The sequence below is a fragment of the Terrapene carolina genome, unplaced genomic scaffold, assembly GCF_002925995.2.
Source record: "Terrapene carolina triunguis isolate 2854851 unplaced genomic scaffold, T_m_triunguis-2.0 Scaffold232, whole genome shotgun sequence".
NCBI lineage: Eukaryota > Metazoa > Chordata > Testudines > Emydidae > Terrapene > Terrapene triunguis.
In genome coordinates, this window is record NW_020664583.1 from 742,920 (window position 1) to 766,351 (window position 23,432).

The following is a 23,432-nucleotide window of genomic DNA, read 5'->3' on the forward strand; positions in this document are numbered from 1 at the left end:
GGGGGGGGGGGGGGATGGGGTTGGGGGGTGTCCGGCTCAGAGGGGCTGGGCTCAGAGCTGGGGGTCAGGGCTGTGGGCGGATGGGGTCAGGAGGGTGTCCGGTTCAGAGGGGCTGGGCTTGGAACTGGGGGTCAGGGCTGTGGGGGGATGGGGTCGGGGGGGGTGTCCGGTTCAGAGGGGCTGGGCTCGGAGCTGGGGGTCAAGGCTGTGGGGGGATGGGGTCGGGGGGGTGTCCGGTTCAGAGGGACTGGGCTCGGAGCTGGGGGTCAGGACAGCGGGGAATGAGGGCGGGGGGTGCCTGGCTCAGAGGGGCTGGGCTCGGAGCTGGGGGTCAGGGCTGGGGGGGTGCCCGGCTCAGAGGGGCTTACCATGCTGCTTACCCCCTCTCCCAGAGCCTCAGCGAGCCGCGACCAGGAGCTCCTGCCGCTCGGCCCGCCGGAGCTCGCAGCCCCGCCCCCTTACCACGCGGCTCCGAGCGGGAGGAACCTTAGGTCCCACCCGAGCCACGCCGCTGCAGTGCTGTCCAGGGCCGCTCCTGGACGCAGCGCGCTGAGGCGATGGGGGAAGGTAAGGTGGAGGCGAAGGCGTGGGGGGGGAAGCCTCCGACATTCTCGTGGGGGCCCCTGTGGGGCCCAGGACCTGGGGCAAATTGCCCCACTTGCCCCCCCCCCCCAGGCGGCCCTGGTCTGCCCCTCAGAACAGTGTACTTAACAACTTGGGAGGGTTTGATATCTGCAGCAAGGGTAGGTCTACCCTGGAGCTGGGCGGAGCAATTTCCAGCTTGAGTAAACATTTCTGCACTACCTCTGATCAGGCTAGTATGTACTCAGGCAGCGAGCCCATCCTATCACTTGCACTGCTGAAGCTACACTGCTATTTTTAGCATGCTAGCTCAATCAGAGCTAGCATGAAGTGTCTACCTGAGCTGGAAATTACACCTCCAGCCCCATTGTAGACATACCCTAGGAAAAACACAGTACAAAGAATGTTCTGTATAATTTTAATGCAAAATATACTGTATTGTTCTTGAGGTGCAGACAAGCCACAGACTTCAGCTCCTACTCAATGTGACAAGCTAGCATGCACAATGCTAGTGTCAGTAGAACCTGCCATAGAAGCCCACAGGCAATCCACTGGCTCTGGTGGGGTTCTGGGGCAGTTGTGAAACCATCAGTATAACATGTATTATGTGGCATCACTGAGTGGACATAAGTGATCCATTATGGGTTCCCAATGCACTGACTGAACAACAGAGAGGAAACTCAATTTCCTAGACCTTAGGTGGGAATAGCACACAAAGGGTAGCACTGGACCCTATGAGTTCCATTTCCATGACAAGAAGGAAACTTCAGTCCACCTTTATGGCTTGGACCTCTGGGAGAAGTTATGCAAACTTTAGGGAGCTCATGCCAAGGGTTCTACAAGTGAGTAATGTTCCTTAAGAATAGGGATATTTACAATTTCCCAATTTCCCTTAAAACTGCACTGTGCGACTCCAACTCACAGACTTCCAGTATGAATATCTGAATTTCTAGCTAGCAGGGTGTGGCACTGGAATTTTTTGTTCCACTCAAACAATATCTGGAAAGTATTTCTTTTGTAATGTCATAAAAGAATTCATTAAAGGGACAACAGTATCTAAATGACCATTCAGAAATGATAGGCGTTCATCCAAGACAATGTAGTCACAGTTATCCATCAGATTTTTAAAAAGCAGTCTGTTTCACTACATACATACTCAAAATGTCACCACAGTACAATACAAATTCTAACCACATCTAAGTACAGAGGTTACCAAAATTACCACCTCTGCTTAGTGTAGTAGCAGGTTGTATGACAGTTATTAAATACATCTTCCATTAAACAGCACAAGTCTTTAAACTAAATATTATAAATAAGTGATTTAATAATAATAACGGACAACCTTGTTGGCAATCTAAGCAGGCCAAGGGCTGAATAATCGCAAAGACTGAACTATCCTCATCTTTAAAAGTTTTTCCTTCAGTTCAGTGTTGAGCCACAATGGAGCACAGGAAAGTTTACACTGTTGCTGTTGGTGCTATATCTGTGCTACAGACAAAGAATTTCAGTCAATAGGGTTGTCAATCTGGCACCTTTCATCAATGCTAAACGCTCACATGCTCTCTCTCTCTCACACACACACACAGAGGGTGTATGTAATATAAATAATTAATTGATTGAGTGAACAGTGTTATGCTGCTGCTGCCAAAAAAAAATGGTAAATATGCTGGGTTGCATTAAAAGAAGTGAATATGTAAGACTCAGGAGGTAATTGTTTCACTCTACATAGCACTAGTGAGGCCTCAACTAGAGTACTGTGTCCAATTTTGGGCACTCATGTTTTGAGAAGGATGCCAACAAATTGGAGAGAATCCAGAGGCGAGCAAACAAAAATAAGAGGTTTAGACCTATGAGAAAGGTTTAAAGAATTGGGCACGTTTAGTCTAGAGTAATCAACTTAGTTTGCAGCAAGGGAGAGTCAGGTTAGATATGAAAGAAAACTTTGGGTAGTTAAGCGCTGGAACAGGTTACCTAGGGAGGTTGTGGAATCCCCAACATCGGAGGTTTTAAAGAACAAACACCTGTCTAGGTATACTTAATCCTGCCTCAGCGCAGGGTGGGGTTATGGGGCTGGACTAGATGACCTCTTCATGTCCCTTGCAGCTCTACATTTCTGTGATAAAACTACAATAAAACAAAACAAGTTGCAAATTCCAGCCCCCAAAAGTTAGGAAATACCAGAATTAAGGATGCCTGTGCAACCTTAATTCGGCCCCCTAGTGTGTATGCATTTTGATAGAGTCTTTACTTACAGGAACACACTGTTTTTTCCTACAGGACCCCTACCTCATTCAGTGTGTAGGATGGATGGTGCTCATGGACGGAGCAACTATATTAATTTCCTCTTGGGTTTTTCTATGGTGCTTATCACTATAGTGTCTGACAGCTTCACAAACATTAATGAATTTATCTTCGTAACTCTTCTGTGAGGCAAGGGGGTATTATTATCCTCATTGTACAGAAGGAGAATTGAGACTAAAGATTAAAGTCAAAAGTGCCCACTAATTGCAGATCCCCAATCTAAGATGCCTAGGAGCTGATTTTTCAAAGTAATAAGTATTATATAGCACTTCACGTGTTCAAAGCACAGCTCCCATTGAGTTCTGTTGCAAATGTGAGTGCACATCAGACGTCAGGGTCTCAAACTGGGCACCCACAAAATGAGGAATACAATTAGTGACCACTTGTGAAGAGTGTGATATACGTGACTTGTCCAGCAACACAAAGGAACTCTGGCAGGCAGAGGCAGGGATAGAATACAGTTCTCCAGGGTGTCATTCAACTGCCTAAAGCATGAGATCATCCTCTCTCTTCTTGTAGTCCCCTGCCTTCCTCACTACACAGTATCCAACTTCTGCAACAAGGGAGGCAGGGGCATTACGGACAATGTATCTTTGGGGATGGAAACATTCAAATCAATCCATTTTTGCTCTTTAGCAGATGCTACTGTGGACAATAAATGACTCGCGTCTACACTGTAATTTCATTATGCTGTGCAAAGTAGTTCAGTATAAGACCCTCCCTTATTAGATGACTCCACATTAGCCAGCTGGTGGTTATAGCTATTAGAGCCCAATTAACAGAGTACCCCCAGCTGGTGGCTAGATTTGCTCTGAGGGCATCATGCATGTTACAGCTGAGACTTGAACTGGGACCTTCATGAACCAAAGGCTGCCACTCTAACATTTGAGCCAAAGGGGCCAGCCAGCAGGAGCCAGGCTAAGCTTGTCCCCATAAAGGCAACCGCTCACTCCTATATGTATGGGGAAAGAATGTCATTCCAATTGGACAGCCAGCCCCCTCCCTAGGCTTGACTGCCCAAGCTCCCCGCCAAGCCACAACTTCAAAGAGCTGTCACGTGAGCCCCGCTGACACAAGTCTGTCAAGCCAAGCTGGGAGGCTCGTTCCAAAATGCTGTGTAGACGTACCTCGTGTGACGTGAGCCCGTCGCTCCCCCTCAGTCTCTCTCTGACCTTTCGATATGTAGAGAGCTACGAGAGCGCAAAGCATGATTATTCTCCTATCTTATGCGATCACGCGTGGCAGCACAGCCTGTTACATTTGCTCATCTGAAGGCACATGCAAACAAGTAGAATGATTGAGCAGGAAAAGTTGCAGTCAGCAAGGTCATTTTCCCCAGAGTTTTCTGTAAAGTGGTCCTGTGCCTTATTGACTGCACTCTATTCAAACCCTGCTCTGAATAACAGTTTTCTGTTTTCTTCTGCTTATGTTAATCTATGTTAATTAACAAGAAAATTAGCATAAGCAGAAAATAACAAAGACACCCCAGAATTATGACCCTTATTTCAGAGACCAAATTTCCCCTCGTGACAGTTTTATTCACAAATCATTAAAACTCCAAGACATCTGGTCTCCCTCATTATAGCTACTGCACCAAAGACTGCTAAAAACAAACAAAACCTGCCCTATTTTTAGGGGTTTAAAATTTGGCCCTAAAAGAGAGACTAAAACTTAGCATAAAAGGTTTTAATTTGTTTATTTGGGGTGTGATGCAACAGAGGTTTAAAGAAAACGTTTGGCCATCTTTGGACTGTGAAAGTGGAAGGAACTTGAGGCTGGGATTTGGAAGAGTGCAGAGCTGCAGGGACAGCATGCTGAGGGAGTGGAGGGCATCAGCTAATAACCCTCTGAACAATGTTTGGATCACTCTGGATGGGCTGTGGGAGGTACATTCGTACTATTTCGGCTGGAAGGAAAGGCACTGCTTCTTGGGGTTTTAAGAGTGTGGGAGGGGGAAGGGAATCCTGTTAGACCACACACCTATTTAGCGCCAATATGAAGCTATACCATGATATTTTAACTGCTTGATATGTGTTGAGAAGCTGTAAATGTATGGTGGTAATACATAATCTCTTAAAGGTGTAGTTCCTTCCCTATTAGAGATGGCCCAGAACTAAAACCACTCTGTGAAATCCCTGAACTTTGAAAGTCTGGATAAAATGGTAGCAGGATCAGTCCTAATTTTAGCTTTACAAAACCAAAAATACCTTCTGTTTTTCCCACCTCTGAAATTATATAGTATTTTCACATCAACATATACTGCTATGTACACACCCACATACTACAGACATGCATTCTTTTAGACAATATGGTTAAGAATCTATGATTATGATGCCAAACAATTCCCTAGAGCTAGCCTTGGATTAAACAAGAAAAATTTAAAAGTTTGGTCAGTGGCAAAAACAGGTGCTTTGTGTTGCGGTTAGAAGTTTCCGTAACAATGACAGGAGCACTAATTAAAAGCCAATTAGTCACAGACATTATTCTGAGGTCCAACACTTTGCAAACTCTCTGCTCTTGGATTTTCCCTCTATCAAGCTGCCCATTATCCTCAGTACAAAGGCCTTAAAATGAATGTGGACTGTTTGACTGTCACTATGGAAACCTTGCCGCAGCATGGTACACAAATGCTTCCCAGGAATCTTCAGAGCCACTTTCCCCTGTGATCTTTGCCCCACACAAATGTGCTGTTTATTCACTCCTCTCCCTATTGATGAAACCCTGTTAGACGGTTTGTGAATACTAATGAAAAAGAATTGAACCCACCCTTTAAAAAGTGTAACTTCCTCCAATGAGGCTTTATTATGGCAGTACAAAGTGTCATGGTTGGGCTGCTTAGTCCCACTTGGTTAAAACTCAGACACCTCTGCACGTTCAAAATTAGTGCCTGTGTTTTGTATTACATTGTGCTGCTGCATAAAGAAAAACTGTCTAGTGGTTAAAGCACACGACTCAAAATCATAAGATCAGTGTTTTTGCTTTATTCTGTCCCTGACTAGCTTTGCCATGCCCGTGCCCCTTTCCACCCAGTGCTGCATCAGTTATAGTAAACATGGTGATAGTGGGGCATTGGCTGTGTATCCCACCAGTGTGAATTAGGAAGCATGAGTAAGCACCCATGAAAAGCACTTCTTTCCTGCTTGACTTGGTCCTATTATGTAGCCTAACCAGGAGGGGAAAATCAAGTCAGAACTTAGCCCGTTACTTGAATCACGCTCCTAAGGGAATTCAGGGTCATGTGGCAATGGTAAAGAATCACAGAAAGACACACTTTCTTCCAACACTGAGCAAGAAATGTTATTATCCCTAAAGCCATTCTGTCTCTTCTGCTTCAGTGCAGACTTTCTGTCTAGAACCTTCCTCACTCTCCCTGAAACCTGGCATCTTGCTACAGTTGTAAAGAAACTGGGCACACATTCTTGCAGGAAGATCAGCAAATATTAGCTGTCCCCCACTTGCTCTGTAAACAGAAAGGCTTGCAGCTGTACCCCTTTGATCTTGAAAGTAGAGTTGGCTGTGCAACAGCTCAGACTGTTCCATAGCTTCTCCCATTTCGGTCAGTTTTTGAATTAGAAATTATCTTTGTACCTCTTCAGCTTTCCCCCTTGTCTCTCGAACAACATGCTGGGTCCCTGACACAGGGCATCATCCTCAGTTTATTGGTCCACCGAGCCTTTTTTCTTTATCCTGCCCTGGTTGCTTCTGACCGTCAGACATATAATGCTGCATCCCTAGCAAGACATTCCAGAACAATGAATAATGCCCCTACCCCCCATCCTCTGATATTTAATCCAGATTACATGATCAAATTCAAAAGATCTGTTGTTGTTGTTTTTTGGATGGAGGGAGAGGGTAGATTATCAGATGAACATGAGCTCCCAGTGTGACACTGTGGCCAAAAAGGCTAATGCTCTTGCTCTGCCAGAAGCTGGGAATGGGTGACAGATGGTGGATCACTTGAAAACTACCTGTTCTGTTCATTCCTTCTGAAGCACCTGGCACTGGCCACTGTTGGAAGACAGGATACTGGACTAGGTGGACCTTTGGTCTGATCCAGTATGGCCGTTCTTATGCATAAACAGGGGAATCTCACGCAGGACTAGAGAGGTTATTTTACCTCAGTATTTGGCACTGGAATAGTGTGTCCAGTTCTGGTGCCTATGATTCAAGAAGGATGTGGATAAATTGGAGATGGTTCAGAGAAGGGCCACAAGAATGGATTAAAGGGTTAGAATTCATGCCTGATTGTGATTGAGCTTCTGGAGTCTATTTAACATAACAAAGAGAAAGCTAAAGGATGATTTGATTACGGCTTGCAAGTACCTACATGGGGAACCGAGGTTTAATAATTGGGCTCTTGAATCTACCAGAGAAAGGTATAACACGATCCAATGGCTGGTTGAAGCTAGACAAGTTCAGACTGGAAATAAGACAATTGTTTAACAGTGAGGGTAATTAGCCATTGGAACAATTTACCAAGGATCATGGTGGACACTCCATCACTACCAATTTTCAAATCAAGGTTAGATGGTTTTCTAAAAAATACACTGTAGGAATTATTTAGGGGAAGTTCTCTGGCCTGTGTTATACAGGAGGTTGGACTAGTGATCATAATAGTCCCTTTTGGCTTTGGAATCGATGAATCTATGAAATCAGATTTATTTGAACTCTCCATTTGTCAACCCTGTTACTGCTTCCTTTGATACTTCAGTCTAATCTGACACAGAAGAGCCCATCAGAATAGGTTGGGTCTTGCAGCAAAGTATGTTTTGGGCAGGGGGTGCAGAATGGTAAAGAGGGGGTAGAGGATAGAACAGATGAGTTAATGAAGTGGAAGAACTGGGGGTAGGAAAAAGCAGTTTTTCAAAACAAAAATGAAATGGCAAAGATATTTTAGAGAAACCAAAGTGGAAGGCTTTGAAGTACTAGCATGGATGGACTGATGCTCCCTGGTTCACACTTCAAATTGGTCCAAATTCCTTGAAACAATGGGAGTTGTCATTTTTCCCCGCCTTCAGGAAATGAGCCTTTCTAGAGCGGTGTGCAGTCAGTACTGCGTCATACTTTTTGTTCAGGGCTGAAGAAACAGTAATTGGCCTTACAACATTTGGGGAAACTGAGGCAAAGAGGTTAGGAGACTTGATGCAAGCCCCAGAAGTTGATGTCTGTTCTGGGATTTGACCTCCAAAGTGCCTAATTCTCAGTCCCCTGCTCAAAACTCATCTCTCTTTCTAGTTTCACAGCTGACATTCCCAAAAATGACAAAACAAAGATGTGCCTCCCCCCCCCAGTTCCTGGGTTGGGCAGAAAGATTAAATAAAACACCTTGCCTATTGTGCTCCCCCCAAGTGCTTCACATTTGGGGGTACCTGAGCATACCTATATGCTTTCATCCCATCTCAGGAATCCCTATCCACAAGAAGCTGAATTTATCTTTAACTTTGTAGTTCAGAGGCTAGTTAGAACATCCTTTAGTAATAACTATAGGAAGACTTCAAGATATGGTTTAGCTTCATCCTGAATCTCATCTAAGCAGAGACAGTCAGTAGTGCCAAGCCATGACAGAGCAGAGTTTTATGGAAAGAATTATTTTTACTAGTAAGCTCTTGAATGTGCATAGGGTTGAAAGCTAAATTAAAACCAGATCTCCAGATGTGAAACACCATAGCTATCAACATTTCCCAATTCACCAGCCCGACACTCACCCACATCTATGAGAAAAGATTTTCACAGTAGTAGAAGATGCTCGATGGTTTACAGGTTCAAAGTTTAAGCAGCAAATGTACAGCGTAGTGCAAGCCAGTCTTTTAAATGCAGAACTAGCTTTAGTAATCTCTAAAGCAGGGGTGGGCAAACTACGGCCCACGTGCCGGATCCGGCCCGTCGGGGCTTTGGATCTGGCCTGCGGGATTGCCACCCCTGTGGCTCCACGGGCCCCGCACCGCTCCCAGAAGTGGCCAGCACCACGTCCCTGCAGCCCCTGGATGGGGAGGGGGTGCAAAGGGCTCCGTGCACTGCCCTCGCCTGCAGGCACTGCCCCCCGCAGCTCCCAGTGGCCGGGAATGGGGAATCGCGGCCAATGGGAGCTGGGGGGGGGTACCCGCAGGCGAGGGCAGTGCGCGGCGCCCTCTGCCTCCCCCCTTCCCCAGGGGCCACAGAGATGTGGTGCTGGCCGCTCCTGGGAGCAGTGCGGCACGGGGCCAGGGCAGGCAGGGAGCCTGTCTTAGCCCCGCTGCGCGCTGCTGCCACCCTGGAGCCGCTCCAGGTAAGCGACGCCAGGCTGGAGCCCACACCCCGAACCCCAACCCCCTGCCCTGAGCCCCCTGCCGCACCCCGCGCCCCTCCTGCACCCCAACTTCCTGCCCTGAGCCCCCTGCCGCACCCCGCACCTCTCCTGCACCTCAACTCCCTGCCCTGAGCCCCCTGCCACACCCCACACCCCAACCTCCTGCCCTGAGCCCCCTCCGGCACTCTTCAGCACATTGCTCGCCCGCGCCGCTTCTCGTCGCCCCCATTGGCCCGGGACGGCGAACCGCGGCCAGTGGGGGCCGTGATCGGCCGAACCTGCTGCGTCAGCAGGTAAATAAAACTGGCCCGGCCCGCCAGAGTGCTTACCCTGGCGAGCCGCGTGCCGAATGTTGCCGACCCCTGGGCTAGGTCATTACACATATTGAATCTATTTCCCCTTGTTAAGTATCCTCACACCTTCTTGTCAACTGTCTAAAATGGGCCATCTTGATTATCACTACAAAAGTTTTTTTTTCTCCTGCTGACAACAGTTCATCTTAATTAATTAGCCTCTTACAGTTGGTATGGCTACTTCCACTTTTTCATGTTCTCTGTATGTATATATATCTTCTTACTATATGTTCCATTCTATGCATCTGATGAAGTGGGCTGTAGCCCACGAAAGCTTATGCCCAAATAAATTTGTTAGTCTCTAAGGTGCCACAAGTACTCCTGTTCTTTTAGCGGATACAGACTAACATGGCTACTACTCTGAAACCTGTCATTCCCTAGTACTTTTCTCTACCTGGAGACAGGCCAATTCTTGCTATAGGATTAAGCATTGCTGTTTCCAGTGATGAGCTTCCAAAATCCTAAGAACCGGTTCCCTACCGGGTCCTCAGCGGCACTTCGGCGGCAGGGGGTCTTCACTCACTCCGGGTTTTTGGTGACAGGTCCTTCACCCGGAGCAAGTGAAGGACCCGCCGCCGAAGTGCCGCCGAAGACCTGGTAGGGAACCGCGCGGTGAATACAAGCCCCACATGCCTGTCTCCCCCCGCCACCTACCCATCCGACCCCAACCCACGTCCTGCCCCCGACTGCCCCCCTCAGAACCCGCAACCCATCAAACCTCCCCTCCTTGTCCCCTGACCACCCCCTCCCGAGACCCCCCACCCTAACTGCCCCCCAGTACTCCACCCCCTACCCAACTCACCCTGCTCCCTGTCCCATGACTGCCCCAACCCCATCCACCACCACCCCGACAGACCCCGGGGACTCCCACGCCTACCCAACCCCCCCCTTCCCCGTCCCCTGACCGCCTCCCCATAACCTCCGCCCCCTCCAACCGCTTCCTACCCCTTATCCAACCCCTCCTCCCAGCCCCGGCTGGCCCCCTTACCATGCTGCTGTGTAAGGATGCCACGCAACCACTGGAGCTTGCAGCCCCACCCCCTTACCCAGAGGTGAAAGTAAGCCGGTATGCCCCTGTACGGCATACCAGGATGGCCCGGCTTCCCCAGGGGGCAATTTAAAGGGCCTGGGGCTCCCAGCAGGGGCTGGAGCCCCAGGCCCTTTAAATTGCCACCAGAGCCCCACTGCTGGAGCCCTGGGGTAGGGCTGCGGGGCTCTGGGGGCTATTTAAAAAGTCCGGGGCTCCCGCTGCTTCTACTGCCCCAGGGCTCTGGCGGCTATTTAAAGGACCGGGGCGGTAGAAGCAGGGGAGCCCCGGGCCCTTTAAATAGCCCCCAGAGCCCTGGGGTAGTGGGGGGCTCCAGGCGCTATTTAAAGGGCCGGGGCTCCAGCTGCCTCTGCCGCCCCGGTCCTTTAAATAGCCGCTGGAGCCCAGCCGCTTCCCCCAGGGCTCCGGCGGCTCTGCGAGAGGGGGGGAGGGGCCGGGGGAGCCTTGGCCCCCCCAGATGGGAGCTCAGGCGGGCCAGACAGGACGGTCCCGCGGGCTGGATGTGGCCCGCGGAACGGAGTTTGCCCACCCGCCCGCCCCTTTAGGAACCGGTTATACACCGGCTTCTAAATTTAGCAACCGGTTCTTGTGAACCGGTGCGAACCGGCTCCAGCTCACCACTGGCTGTTTCTTTCTCAGCCTCCCCCTGAACCCAGGCTAACTTTTGTTCCGAACATACTGTTTAATAATCTTTCCTCATAAGTGCTTACCTCCTCCAATTCTTATTGGCAAGATTTAAGCTGCTCCTGCAGGCCTTGGGGATGGTCGCATGCTCCCTTTTCACTCCCCTTCACCATCCTTACTCCAGCTTTCAGCCCCTTATTTCCTTTTCCAGTCAACCCCAGACCGTCCCTGTCCTGGGCTATTGTTCTACTTCCCGCTGCATGAGGGCTGAGAAACCTGTCCAATCTCTCCCCAGAATTATTGGCCAGGGTAGCTCCTTGACCACACCCATGTGCAGCTGAGTTCTCCGGCCCTGGACCTCCAGCTCAACTTCTGCTGTGGTGTAGACATGGGTCTCACCCTGGATACATGAGATGCATACCAGCAGATGTTGGTCTACCTTGTTGGTCTACCCTCACCCCATTTTCTCTGACAAGAGTGCACCTACAACCTGAGTCTATGAGTTCCTCAAGCACCACTTCTCCCAACCTACTGATAACACATATGGCCAAGCCCCCTTAACATTTCCAAATGGACTCCAACCCTAGACTGGCTGTATTAACAGCCTAGATAATCACACTCACACACAGACTCAACATTCTTGTCTGAAATGCCCAGGCTGGCCACATCTGAAGCATTCTAGGGGGCCCCCTTTGCCATGCCCAGGCGTGTTTCCATTAAATTGTAGAACTACCTGGGGCCCGTGGAGCTCTTGTGTATCCCCCAACTTTTGGCCACTTGAGGTCTTCCCCCTGGGGAGCTTCCCTCAGTTTGCCATGCCACCCAGCCGCTTGTGTCGCTCAGCCTCAAAGAAGGTCTCTGTTCGTTCAACAGCTTCCCCGACTGAGGCCAGCTGAAAGTGCCTTACCCTGCTCTGGATCCCAAAGGTAGAACCTTTAGAAACTGCTCCAGGACAATTTGGTCCATGATCCTTTCTATCGAGCTGGTCTTTGGAGCAGACCCACCAGGCTGCAAGGTCCCATAACTTCTGGGCCACTACCTATGGTTGTGCTTGTCACAGAAACAAAGCAACTCGAAATCTGTGTTTATATGCCTCAGGACTCCACCCTAATCGGTCCAGAATGGCTGCCTTCACTACCAGATAGGAGTTCACCTGTTCATCATCACTTGCTTCCCAGTAAGCTGCCTATGCCTCAGCCATCAGGAATAGTGCTCTGTAGGCTGCCCATGTCAATTCCTCCCAGCTCGCTGTCCTCATCACTCTCTCAAGTGTTTGAAAGAAGGCCTTGTGGTCATCTTCTGGTCCCAACTTCACCAGGCCCGGGGCCAGCAACCTCACAGTCCCATCACCAACCATGTTGCCTGGCGTCTCTTGCTCCAACTGTTTAAAAGTGGGCTTCTTGCCACCTTTGTGGTGCAGCAAATTGTTTCTCCTGATGTTTCTGCTGGTTCACCATCATTTGCATGAGCAGAGCCTGAGTCTGCTGCTGCAGTTCTTATTGCCACTGTATCGCAGCTGTCCTGCTGCTGCAGCCCCATTACTAACAGGCAAATCACCTCCTCCATTTCCCCCCTTAGCTCCCAAACTGTGTGGGGTCACTCAGTATTGCAGGTGGGGCTCTCTCTTCACTGGGCACCAAAGGTCCACTTCACTCTTCCTTTGTATAAGTGCCCACATTCTCCACCATATGTCACAGGGCAGGGCTTCTCCCCAGCTTCCAAACACATGCTGCCCCACCCCATCTTCTTTAAGAATATTTATTGTCCCAACACACGCAAGTAAAAACAAACAAACAGTCCTTTAGCTTACCCTAGGGTTTCATAGACACCCTCCCAAGGGTTTTTGATGATCCAATTTTTTTTGCAGTTTTCCAGTCCCAGCCAGCTCTGCTTCTTTTCAGGAACATTGGGTCCAGTCCAGGGCAACCTTTCTGGGCACCTAGCCCCTTGCTCCACAGCCCCACCACTGGCCCTCTCCCCCCAGGCACAGGCTGCCCCAATCACTCTTCCTCTTCCTGCCCTCTGACACGTCTTTATAGCCCTGCCCCCATTTAATTAGCTTACTTGGGCTCACCTACTCTAACAGAGGAGTTGGGCCTGGTCTATTCACAGGGACCAGCTACTCTGTGACAGGCCCAAATCATGTAAATGTTCCAAACAGGGCCCAATCCTCCAAACACTACCAGATGTAGTGTTTACTGCCATTGAAGTGTTTGTAGAATTGAGTACTAGATTATTTTTGTTTAAAAGTTGAGGGAAAGGTTGCATTTCTGAAAAATAATATATAATATACATCCCTTATAAACAAAAAACACTCCATTCCACAGTAAATGGCCCAGCACACTATAGCTTACAACAGTGGTACTAAAGACCATCATTGCAAAAATGACTGGTAAATTGGGCACCCAAAAAATTGAGGTGCCCAAAATAGAGTGCGCCCAACCTTGAAGTGGCCTGATTTTCACAATGTGGTTGCTCAGAACTTTCTGAAAATCATACACCTTTAAGGTATCCATAGTCAAGATATGTGCCCAAACCTGAGGCACCCAGAATCACTAGCCATTTTTTAAAATCTTAGCAACAGTTATTATGCATTCAAGAGGGCAGTACGGGACCCTGGATTCACTTACAAATGCTGCTGATTCCTCTTACTCAGAGAGTTGGCGAGAAGCCTTTTTCAAACTTCTAAACAGAGTTATATTTTAGCTATTTAGAAAAACAACAACATTTTAGTTTGAGTTTTCTCAGACAATTATTTTAAACAGGCCTTTCAACAGAAACCTTTAAGTAATGCCTTTGATGTGTTGCCCCGCATATGAATGTTGTGAAAACATCTGGAAAAAAAAATGAATATGGAAATCATTTGGATTTTAACTGAAAGCTGTACCACAAACTAACATTTCACAACCTAAATGATTGCCGTATTTTAAAAGGACTGTTATAGATTTCAAGATTATGATTTAGTACAGAACAAATGAATGGCAGGTCCGATTCTGAAGGTTACCATTCTCCTCCATTTTGATAGGAAAGCTAACTGTTGCTAAGCTAAGGATCACTGTAGATCGTAAATGAAATACACCTCTTCCCCGATATAACGCTGTCCTCGGGAGCCAAAAAATCTTACCGTGTTATAGGTGAAACCGCGTTATATCGAACTTGCTTTGATCCGCCGGAGTGCGCAGCCCCGCCCCCCCGGAGCGCTGCTTTACCGCGTTCTATCCGAATTCGTGTTATATCGGGTCGCATTATATCGGGGTAGAGGTGTATATCATTCGTTTTTGTACACCCAACATTATTCTTGGAAGCATTTTTTTAGCAGTTTTATTCAGCTATTTCCCTAACAGACAGTTCTAAATAATGCCCTTTTCTGTTACATTTTGATCTACTTGCCTGGTGCGCGTGCACGTACACAAGGAGCCAGCACTGATGTAGTTTCTTAGAAACTGACAGCAGCTGTGTTAGATTAAACAAAAGCTCTCCATGATACTTATCTTTTTAACTTGGCACCAGCCTTTCCATTACTCTATATACAGTTTTGTTTCTAACACTTGAGTGGATGCATATAACTGTGGGAAGTGTTTGAAAGGCTTGTATGAAAAGATCATGTTACAAAACTGTTTTAGTAGGACCAATTTTCTAAGTGTTTTACTCTCATTTTCTTTTGATATATGTTTAAGAGAGTGCGTTAAGTGCAAGGAATATTCCAGCTTGCATGGAACAAAATCAGTTCCCCAGACGTATTTGAAGAGAACTAGATTTATTAAGTAAAACTGGATTTGGTTTGCTTTTGTATACATTTAAATAAGAATTCTTGTGAGCTGTGAACCATCTCAACAGGTAAAGTGCACAACAGCAGCAATGAATGATTTAAGTTAGAAAACGTCCCGGTGAAAAATATTAAATCTCTATATATTTTTTTTAAATAAAGTTATGGGAACCTAATTCCTGAACATGAGCAGCAAAGAGGCAGTGTGGTCATTGGAACATAGAAATTGCCAAAATGGATCACACTGACAGTCCATGTAGTTCCATATCCTGTCTCACAAAGTGGCCAATATCAGATGCTTCAAAGGAACATGCAGGAAACCTTCAAGAGGAGAATTATGGGATAATCAGCCCATAGGGGAAGTTTCATTTCATGTATTTTTTGCTCTTGTATTATTTTAGATGGTAAATAGGAGTGCCTAAATTATCTTCTCCAGACCATTCACTATTCTGCACAACTTTGTCATGTCCCCTCTTATTCATTTCCTCTCTACAGTAAAACCCAGTCTTTACAATTGCATCTAATCATTCCACTGCTGCTACATCCTTTTGGATGCAGGGTGGCCAGAACTAAATCGCCCTCACGATTGGAATAGTGTGTTACCACTGATTTACACCTGGCATTACAATATTTTCAGTATTTCAATCCCACATTGTAACAATTGGGGGGGGGGTGGAGGGGATCACAGCATCATATTGGCCAGAAGTTTTCATTTTGCTGTCCACAATGACCCCCAGCTCTCTTTCCTGAGTGATTATATATATTTGGAACCCAGCAGTATATACCAATACTTCAAAGTATTCATTCTAATGTATATTATCTTGCATTTGTCAACAATGAATGTAATCCACCATCATGCTGCCTATTTTCCTAGTTTTGTCTGAAGTTCTTCAATCTTCTGTAGCCAATGTCTAATCCACAATAGCACTTTACTTAGTCAAAGGATTTTTGAAAAAGTCTAAGCAAGTTATAGCAACTGGTTTTCCTTTACCTTTTTATTTTGTTGAAAGGCTCAAAGAATTCAAACAGATTAGTGAGGCATGATTTGCTTTTGCAGAAGTTACGTTGGTTACGCCTCGTTACATCTAACCATCTAGATGTTTTATAATTCCATTTCAGGGTATGGGTTTCAGCCATTTTATCTTAGGTCAGGTTCATCCCAATGCCTTTAAAAATAAATAGGTACAACCTTTGTGATCTTCCAACCCTTCAGGATAACAGCTGATTGTAATGAGATTGTTAACAGTTCAGCCACTTCATTAAGTCCCTTCTGAATTTCTTGCTCTTTAATTTGTCACTCTGTTCTAGCACCTCCTTTGATTTCAGTCTCTGACAGAACTTCATCTTTGTTACCTGAAAGGGGTAGAATGTATACCACCAGTAGGCATTTTCCTAAAAACCCCTGTTCAGGTTGACTGAGCTCCAGGTTAGCTACCCAATGTACTAAAATCTAATTCTAATTCTGCCACTGGCCTTGCAGCATGGTCTAGGGCAAGACACAATCTCTCTGCTTCAGTGTCCCCACGTATAAAATGGGGGTAATACCTGCCTTATGAGGGTATTATGAGGTCTAATTTATCTGTGTTTGTGATTTAAACCTGTGAAAAGCAATAGCAGTGCTAAGTATTACTGCTAATATGACACTCCATTCAGTCATCCCAGTGCAGAGGACCCCTCACAAAGACCTAGAGATACTTAAATCCTTGCTTAGCGCTGACTTTAAAAGCTTAAGTGGGGGTTAAGTTCCCTGAAGAGCCTTGCACCAACTCTGCTCAACAGGGTGAATTTCAACTTTGGCCCAGTGCTTAAGCATGTAAAACTGACACTTATAAACCTAAGCACCAACGTAAGTGTCCAAATGCAGGATTTGCTGCCCTGAGTAGGGGCCCACACTGGAAAATCAAGCACATAATCAGTGTCAGTGGAGAAGGCAGATTTTATGGCCAAAGTAGACTGTGTCCGCACATGTTTTACAGACATCTTGAATTTTAACAAAAAGCTATAAGTAATGTTTGTTTAATTATTAATGCCCAAGTCCAAGAATAGTTTAATTCCATCTTCCTCTGATTCTTAATAAAGTCTTTTAAAACTACCCTCAAGGGCTATGTTTAATAGGCATTGAATGCAGATGCTCCTGTGCTTCCGAAGCATGTCTGAACAATTTCATTTTAGCAGAATGGTTAATGGGGTGAACCAGCCTCTGCTGGGCACATTCACCCAGTTTACTGGAAGTTTACTAAAAGTCCACCTTCTTTTGCCTTTTCTTCTCCAGGTCAGAGGTTCTGAAGCTTCAGCTTCCTTCAAGAGGCAGCACAAAGCAAAAAGAAGGAGCAGCACTACTGGATGGAAGACACTGCTTATTTGCTGTGCAACTGGATCGAAGCTCACCCACTGGGGGAGCAGGGATGTCAGAGAATGGTATAGAGAATCCTTATAAGTGCAGAATCCCTAGTTATTCTATTTCCTCAATGATGTGTCAGATTCTCAGCAGACAAACCAATATTTGCTTTAAAGATTTTCAACAATCAAAGCCACAGACTAATTCTAATGAATTTTGAAACCTTAAATAAAAAGTCAGCTTCCCCTCAAAAAATGTCTTATGTTTATTAAAAACCTGAACATGTCACTTGTAACTAACACTCAAAAGAATCACCTGCTTTTTAGAATTCACTGGATCAGAGTGACTTTTTTTTCTTGCTTATTAGTAAGTGGTCTTAGCTGCTGTGTGAATAATACCCGAGAACTTCAAGTTACAGTTAATATTCCACACAGACTTTTTGAAAACTACCTTATCCCCTATGTAATTTTGAATGATCCAACTGGTTTAGAGCATGTAATGCTAACTGCTGCTATAAACATGCCGTTTTGCTGCAATTTCCCCTGGGAATTGCATGTACTATGGTTCCGAAGTCTCGTAAAGCCATTAGGTCTCCCAAGACTGGTTCTAGTTAATAATTACCCAGAATACCACTGGATTTCTACATAGGAAAGAATTATAGGGACTCTGGATGGGATGACAATTTCGTTGGCTCGTTTACATGCTGTCATGATGAGAGCCATTTAAGAAAGCTGTCTTATTATCCTAAGGTCCTTCATCCTGGTAATGGTTTATATGCCAAGTAGACAGCAATTGCAAACTTAGAGCTTGAATTTCTCTTAGTGATGTTGGACACATCTACAGCCAAATGAAGACAAATGTCAGGCTGCTTAGGAATTAACCATGAGCAAGAAATTGTGCTACAGAAGAAATCCATTGAGAAGAGATTTGGAGGTGAACAGCTAAATTTGAGGTCTGAAGTGTATGCCTGGAAGTGTGATACCTCCAGAGACAGAGAGAGATGTCATCAGAGTCCTTGATTATACAAAATGAGCAGGTATTTTGTTCTGCTAGAGTGCAGCTGTGCGTATGAGCAGGGCCGGCTCCAGGGTTTTTGCCGCCCCAAGCGGTGCAAAAAAATAAATAAATAAATAAAGCCGCGATCGCGATCTGCGGCGGCAATTCAGCGGGAGGTCCTTGGCTCCCAGCGGGAGTGAGGGACCGTCCGCCGAATTGCCGCAAAATAGTTGGACCTGCCGCCCCTCTCCGGAGTGGCCGCCCCAAGCACCTGCTTGGCAAGCTGGTGCCTGGAGCCAGCCCTGCGTATGAGTGTCTGTTAGGTAATAAGAAGTGCTTCTAGCATGATTTTCTAAAGGCATCTCTATACTTTTAATTTGAGTTGAATATAACAAAACAGCTAGCATAGGCCTGATCTGATTGCTTTGTGGCAGTGACTCTGTACTACCATGTGAGAGACTTAGACTATAGCTACACTACAGAGCTTTACAGCGGTGCAGCTGTGCCGCTGTAGCGCTGCTAGTGCAGACACTCTAAGCCGACGGGAGAGAGCTCTCCTATTGACTTAACTCCAGCCCCCATGGGCAGCGGTTGCTATGTCAGTGGGAGAAGCTCTCCCGCCGACCTAGCACTGTCCACACTGGCGTGTAGATCAGTGTAATTTACGTTGCTCAGAGGGGTGGCTTATTCACACCCAAGTGAGATAACTTATACCAACGTAAGCTGAAGTGTGTACATAGCCTTAGACTAGTTGTTCAACTGCACTCAGGAGATGGGTAGTTCAGACCATGCACTGATCAACATCTTCTCGAACAGACTGAAGGGAGGCCCTTAAAAGTCTGTAAGTGGTGTCCCATCCAATTCTCTGCTGGAAAGATGATGGCCTTTACATAGGCTGTTTATGATGGGGTGGGGGTGAGCTGAGATAGGGTGTAAATCCTCAGGTCTCCCATGGGAACACATTTGCATAAGTGAAAAGATCTTTACTAATGGATCTAAGATCTGTACACATTCACAACCACCCAATTTTTACATGTGCTATTTTAAAATTCCGAAATCCTAGATGAAGAGCTGACCAGAGATTTGCAAAATATTCAAATGCAAAAATACTTGAAATTTCAAAATTTTCCACATTGTTAGGAACTAAAAAATGAGCCCATTTTCACACAACATTTTGTTAAAGTAGGCACATTTGTAATGCAAAGACAGGCCTCATTTCCAAGCTAAAATAACCTATATTTCTAGTTTAAATGTCTTTCCTATCAAGAATGATACAAAAAAAATCATATTCACACCTTTACAATATGAAAATAGACATTTTCTCCAGTAAAGACCAATTTGGGTGTGCAAGTACAGGAGTGACAAAAATCACTCAGAATGAAACTGGAAAGTTGCACGAACAAAATTAGTCAGCTTCACACAGCTCTAGGGTTGGCAGGTAATATGATTTCATGCATTACAGATGTATTTTTGTAGGTCTTTTATAAATTTTAATTTCTCATTGCAGAAGAGTATGTGTAACTATTGTTGAACAACATGTGATTAGAGAATTGGATTTAACAAGCCTGAGAATATTTGTCTTATTCAATTTATATGGCTGTTCAGAGTGCCATGTAAGAAATTTCACGTCTCTCTGGTTTCCAGTCCTAATAACCATAGGCAGTAAAGGACATGTAAAAAGTAGCGTCTGCTATGTCATTCTATTGTGATGACAGTAGTGGATGTGTAAGTGGACATGTTCATTTAGAGAAAGTGGCATTTCCATGCATGGAAGAAGTAATAAGTAGTGGTTCAAATGTGCAGGCATTAGGGCTGCTTGAAAGTTTGTGTCCTCCCCCCCCCCCCCCCATTTGTAAAGAGCTAATCTGTGTATCGCACATGGCATATGCAACACTGACTACTAGAACAAACTAACATCAGTGGCTCATCAACAATTCTGCTACCCCTACAACCACTGTAACCGGGATCCCTTTTGTTACACTCCATTAGCAAAATAATATAAGTGATTATGCAAAAATGTGTACTACTAATGTATCACAGATTGAAGATCTGAAAGGAATTCTTTGTTTTGGCAGTGGGAAGAGTTCTGAAGGAAAAGCAGTTCTAGGAAGTTAACTTGCGTAGCATTAAGCATTGCGATATAAATGTACAGACACTCTATGTAATACTGGAGGGAACCAAGGTTTATTCCTGCTCAGCAGATGAATTATTGATTGTGGTAACCCATCAATTAGGTAAATGGAACTTCATTTGAAGGCAAATGGGATTAGCACGCCACTGTCCAGTATTTTTAAAAAAATAACTAGAAACCAGGTTGCCGTTTTTAATTGTAGAAAATATACCTGACAGAGGAGCTGGTATCGTATCATTTAGGCTTGTAGCCAGGTAAAAGATTAATGTATTGGCCTGCACGTATGTGCAACAACACTGCCCTCTAATGGATAGAATACAGTACATCAGACCTACCCAAATGTTTGTGATTACAGCCCTTCTGCCAATAGAGGGTGAGGCAAAGGGATTACATAACAAGCCCTACCACTAGTGCCAGCTAATGGATATTGTTCTTTAAACTTGAGCAGAAGAGGTCTGTATCTTGAGGATGGCTGAATTTTATTTCCTGGACTGCGTGAACATTGTAGTCTATTGTAACAAACCTATAGGCAGCAGCCTACAGCACAGTTTGGATGCCAACTGAAATAAAATTCAAGTCTACAGACAATTATATAAATCTTCCACTCTCCCCCACACAAGTAGACACAGAAGTAGCTAAGATTAGAACTCTGGTTCTTCAATTCCTAAAACACAAGCTCTTGAGCTCGAGCCTTTAGCTGGTTGAAGATGCAGATCTCATATCTTCTTTTCATGCCTGCCTCTAGAGGGCACCATCACTTGTTCATACACACAAAGCTAATACCTTACACTAAAAACACTAAGTTCCTGAACAGACTATAACTAAATGTGCACATACACTGTACTTGAAATACTGTTTAAGGTTTAAGAACTTTATATTTGTGAGGAAATAAGCTTTATAGATTGTTTATAGATGGTTTGACTTGCTGACTTTGTGGGATAAGGTGCGTGAGCTCATATCTTTTATTGGCCCAACTTTTGTTAGTGAAAGAGACAAACATTCAAGCTACACAGCTCAGAAGCTTGTCTCTTTCACCACCAGAAGTTGGGCTAATAAAAGATATAATTTCACCCACCCTGTCTAATATCCTGGGACCATCATGGCTACAACAACAATACTGCAAACAACAATTGCTAACTACTGAAACCGTGCATTTTAATGATCTGACACTGCACTTTAGTAAAACAATTAAAAATTAAAGACTACATTTAAATTGATTTAAACTGATGTAAATTCAGGGATTAATGCTCAGAACAAAACTATTGCTGATGCCGCCCACTAAATATTTGTTTGCAGTGGATCAAATCTTAGAACCACTAATTTTATCTCAGATGCTGCTAAAAAGTTATGGGAGTATTTTTGTGCTATTATGTGAATATGCCATTTCCCTCTTAAGCATGTTAGATTTTAAAGTGATTCACTTTCACCTAAATAGGTGGAGTTGAGAATTAAGTATCCAAAAGGTGATGAGCATGACCAAGCTTTAGCTCCAGCTAAGTGGCTGTTCTTTTCCCCAGTGGAAGATCAGATGTTCCGTTCTGTGGAGGGCCAGGCTGCCTCAGATGAAGAGGAGGAGAAGTGGATAGGGGACCAGCAATCCCAGATGGCTGAATTGAAGAAACTTCTGGACAGGGTTCCCTGTTGTGGAAGTGGGTATGTTTCATGGAGATTAGTGTTTAGGCTTTGGTTGTCCCATTGCAAATTGTATTGCATGATCTAAAAGATTTCAGAAGTATTGTGGCTTCAGTAAGAAGCCATAAAACTATTTCACAGAAACAAAAGATAGCAATCCCCCAGTCACAGGACACAGACTGGGTGTAATATAGCCACCTGATCCTTACAGGAGTCAGAGAGGAAAGTGAGGTATTGGGGAGTGGAGGGGGAAGGTATGTGCATGTGTCTAAACTTTACTCAATGCTAGAGAAGAAAGTAAAAAGAGGTCTTCATGCTGGAGGGAAATCTTTCTCAATACCCATACCCCAACATGTCACATAAGTCTTTATTGCATAAACAATCATTATGGATTAGAATTCCTTCTGGGAAATCTCCCCCTATTCTCCAGAAAAGATCTTTTCCATCATAATCCTCCTTCCAGTAAAGCCATGGGTGAATAGGCTTTCCAGTCTGCCCCCAGTCTCTTTCCAGCTGTTAGTTCCGGCACCTCAGCTGATCTCAGCTGGCAGCTAAGAGGAGATGGGAAACCAGCATAGTAGGGACCCAAACCATAAAGAACTCTATAGGTCAAAGTCACAAGTTTGAATTTATGAAATGCCAGGAGAACAGCAGGAAATCAGTCAAAGCTCTTAAGCAGATTGACCTTGGCTGGGAGGTTTCGCTAACTTTTCTTTTTAAAACATAGATGTGATGACAAAATGGTGAAGAAACTGATGTCTTATTTTGGGAGCACCAATAATGATGACCATGAGAATGCCACTGTGGAGCTAGCGGAGAGAATCACCACGTTAACTGAACAGCTTGAGATGAAAGGGAATGAAGTGAAAAAACTGGAAACAAACATGAAGGAGGTAACAAGTGCGAGGTTTACATTATTTTATGCACACACAGGATTCTTTTCATAAATATTTTAAATACTCATGTTTTGTATTTACATCTAATTTCTGTTAGCTTTCAACCTTGTTGATGCCTCACCACAATGTCATCACTTCAGGAGCGGGGCCACATCCTAGCTTTCCATGGCAACAGCACTTCCAATATGACTATTGCATAAACGTCCATAGATCTGAAGGACTATACTGTGCGACACAGGCCGTTTTAACAAAATAATGTGTTTAAAATTCTGTCAGATATCCATGTGGATTTAATAGCTGGAAAAGGCGCAGGACTGATAGGTCTGGAGAACAGAGTGCAGAGAGTAGGTGCAGAAAATACAATGTTCCCCTGTGGTATCTCAGCACTGAGTGAAAGGCTCCACATATCCTATTACCAATCTTCTCACCGGTCCCCCAAAATAACCTTTTAAAATACACCTCCAGTTGGCTCAGTTGCA

General features: G+C 45.2%; 1 protein-coding gene across 2 annotated transcripts in view; it reads left to right on the top strand.

Moving 5' to 3' along the window:
- The window catches only part of EFCC1 (EF-hand and coiled-coil domain containing 1), an 86,962-nt gene that overhangs the window by 50,757 nt on the left and 12,773 nt on the right, over positions 1-23,432 (top strand). For both annotated transcript variants that reach the window (XM_024208806.2, XM_024208807.2), the window contains exons 3-5: positions 17,233-17,378; positions 21,943-22,078; positions 22,785-22,950. In XM_024208806.2, coding sequence (XP_024064574.1) covers positions 17,233-17,378; positions 21,943-22,078; positions 22,785-22,950 — 448 coding nt within the window. The remainder of the gene's footprint in view (positions 1-17,232; positions 17,379-21,942; positions 22,079-22,784; positions 22,951-23,432) is intronic.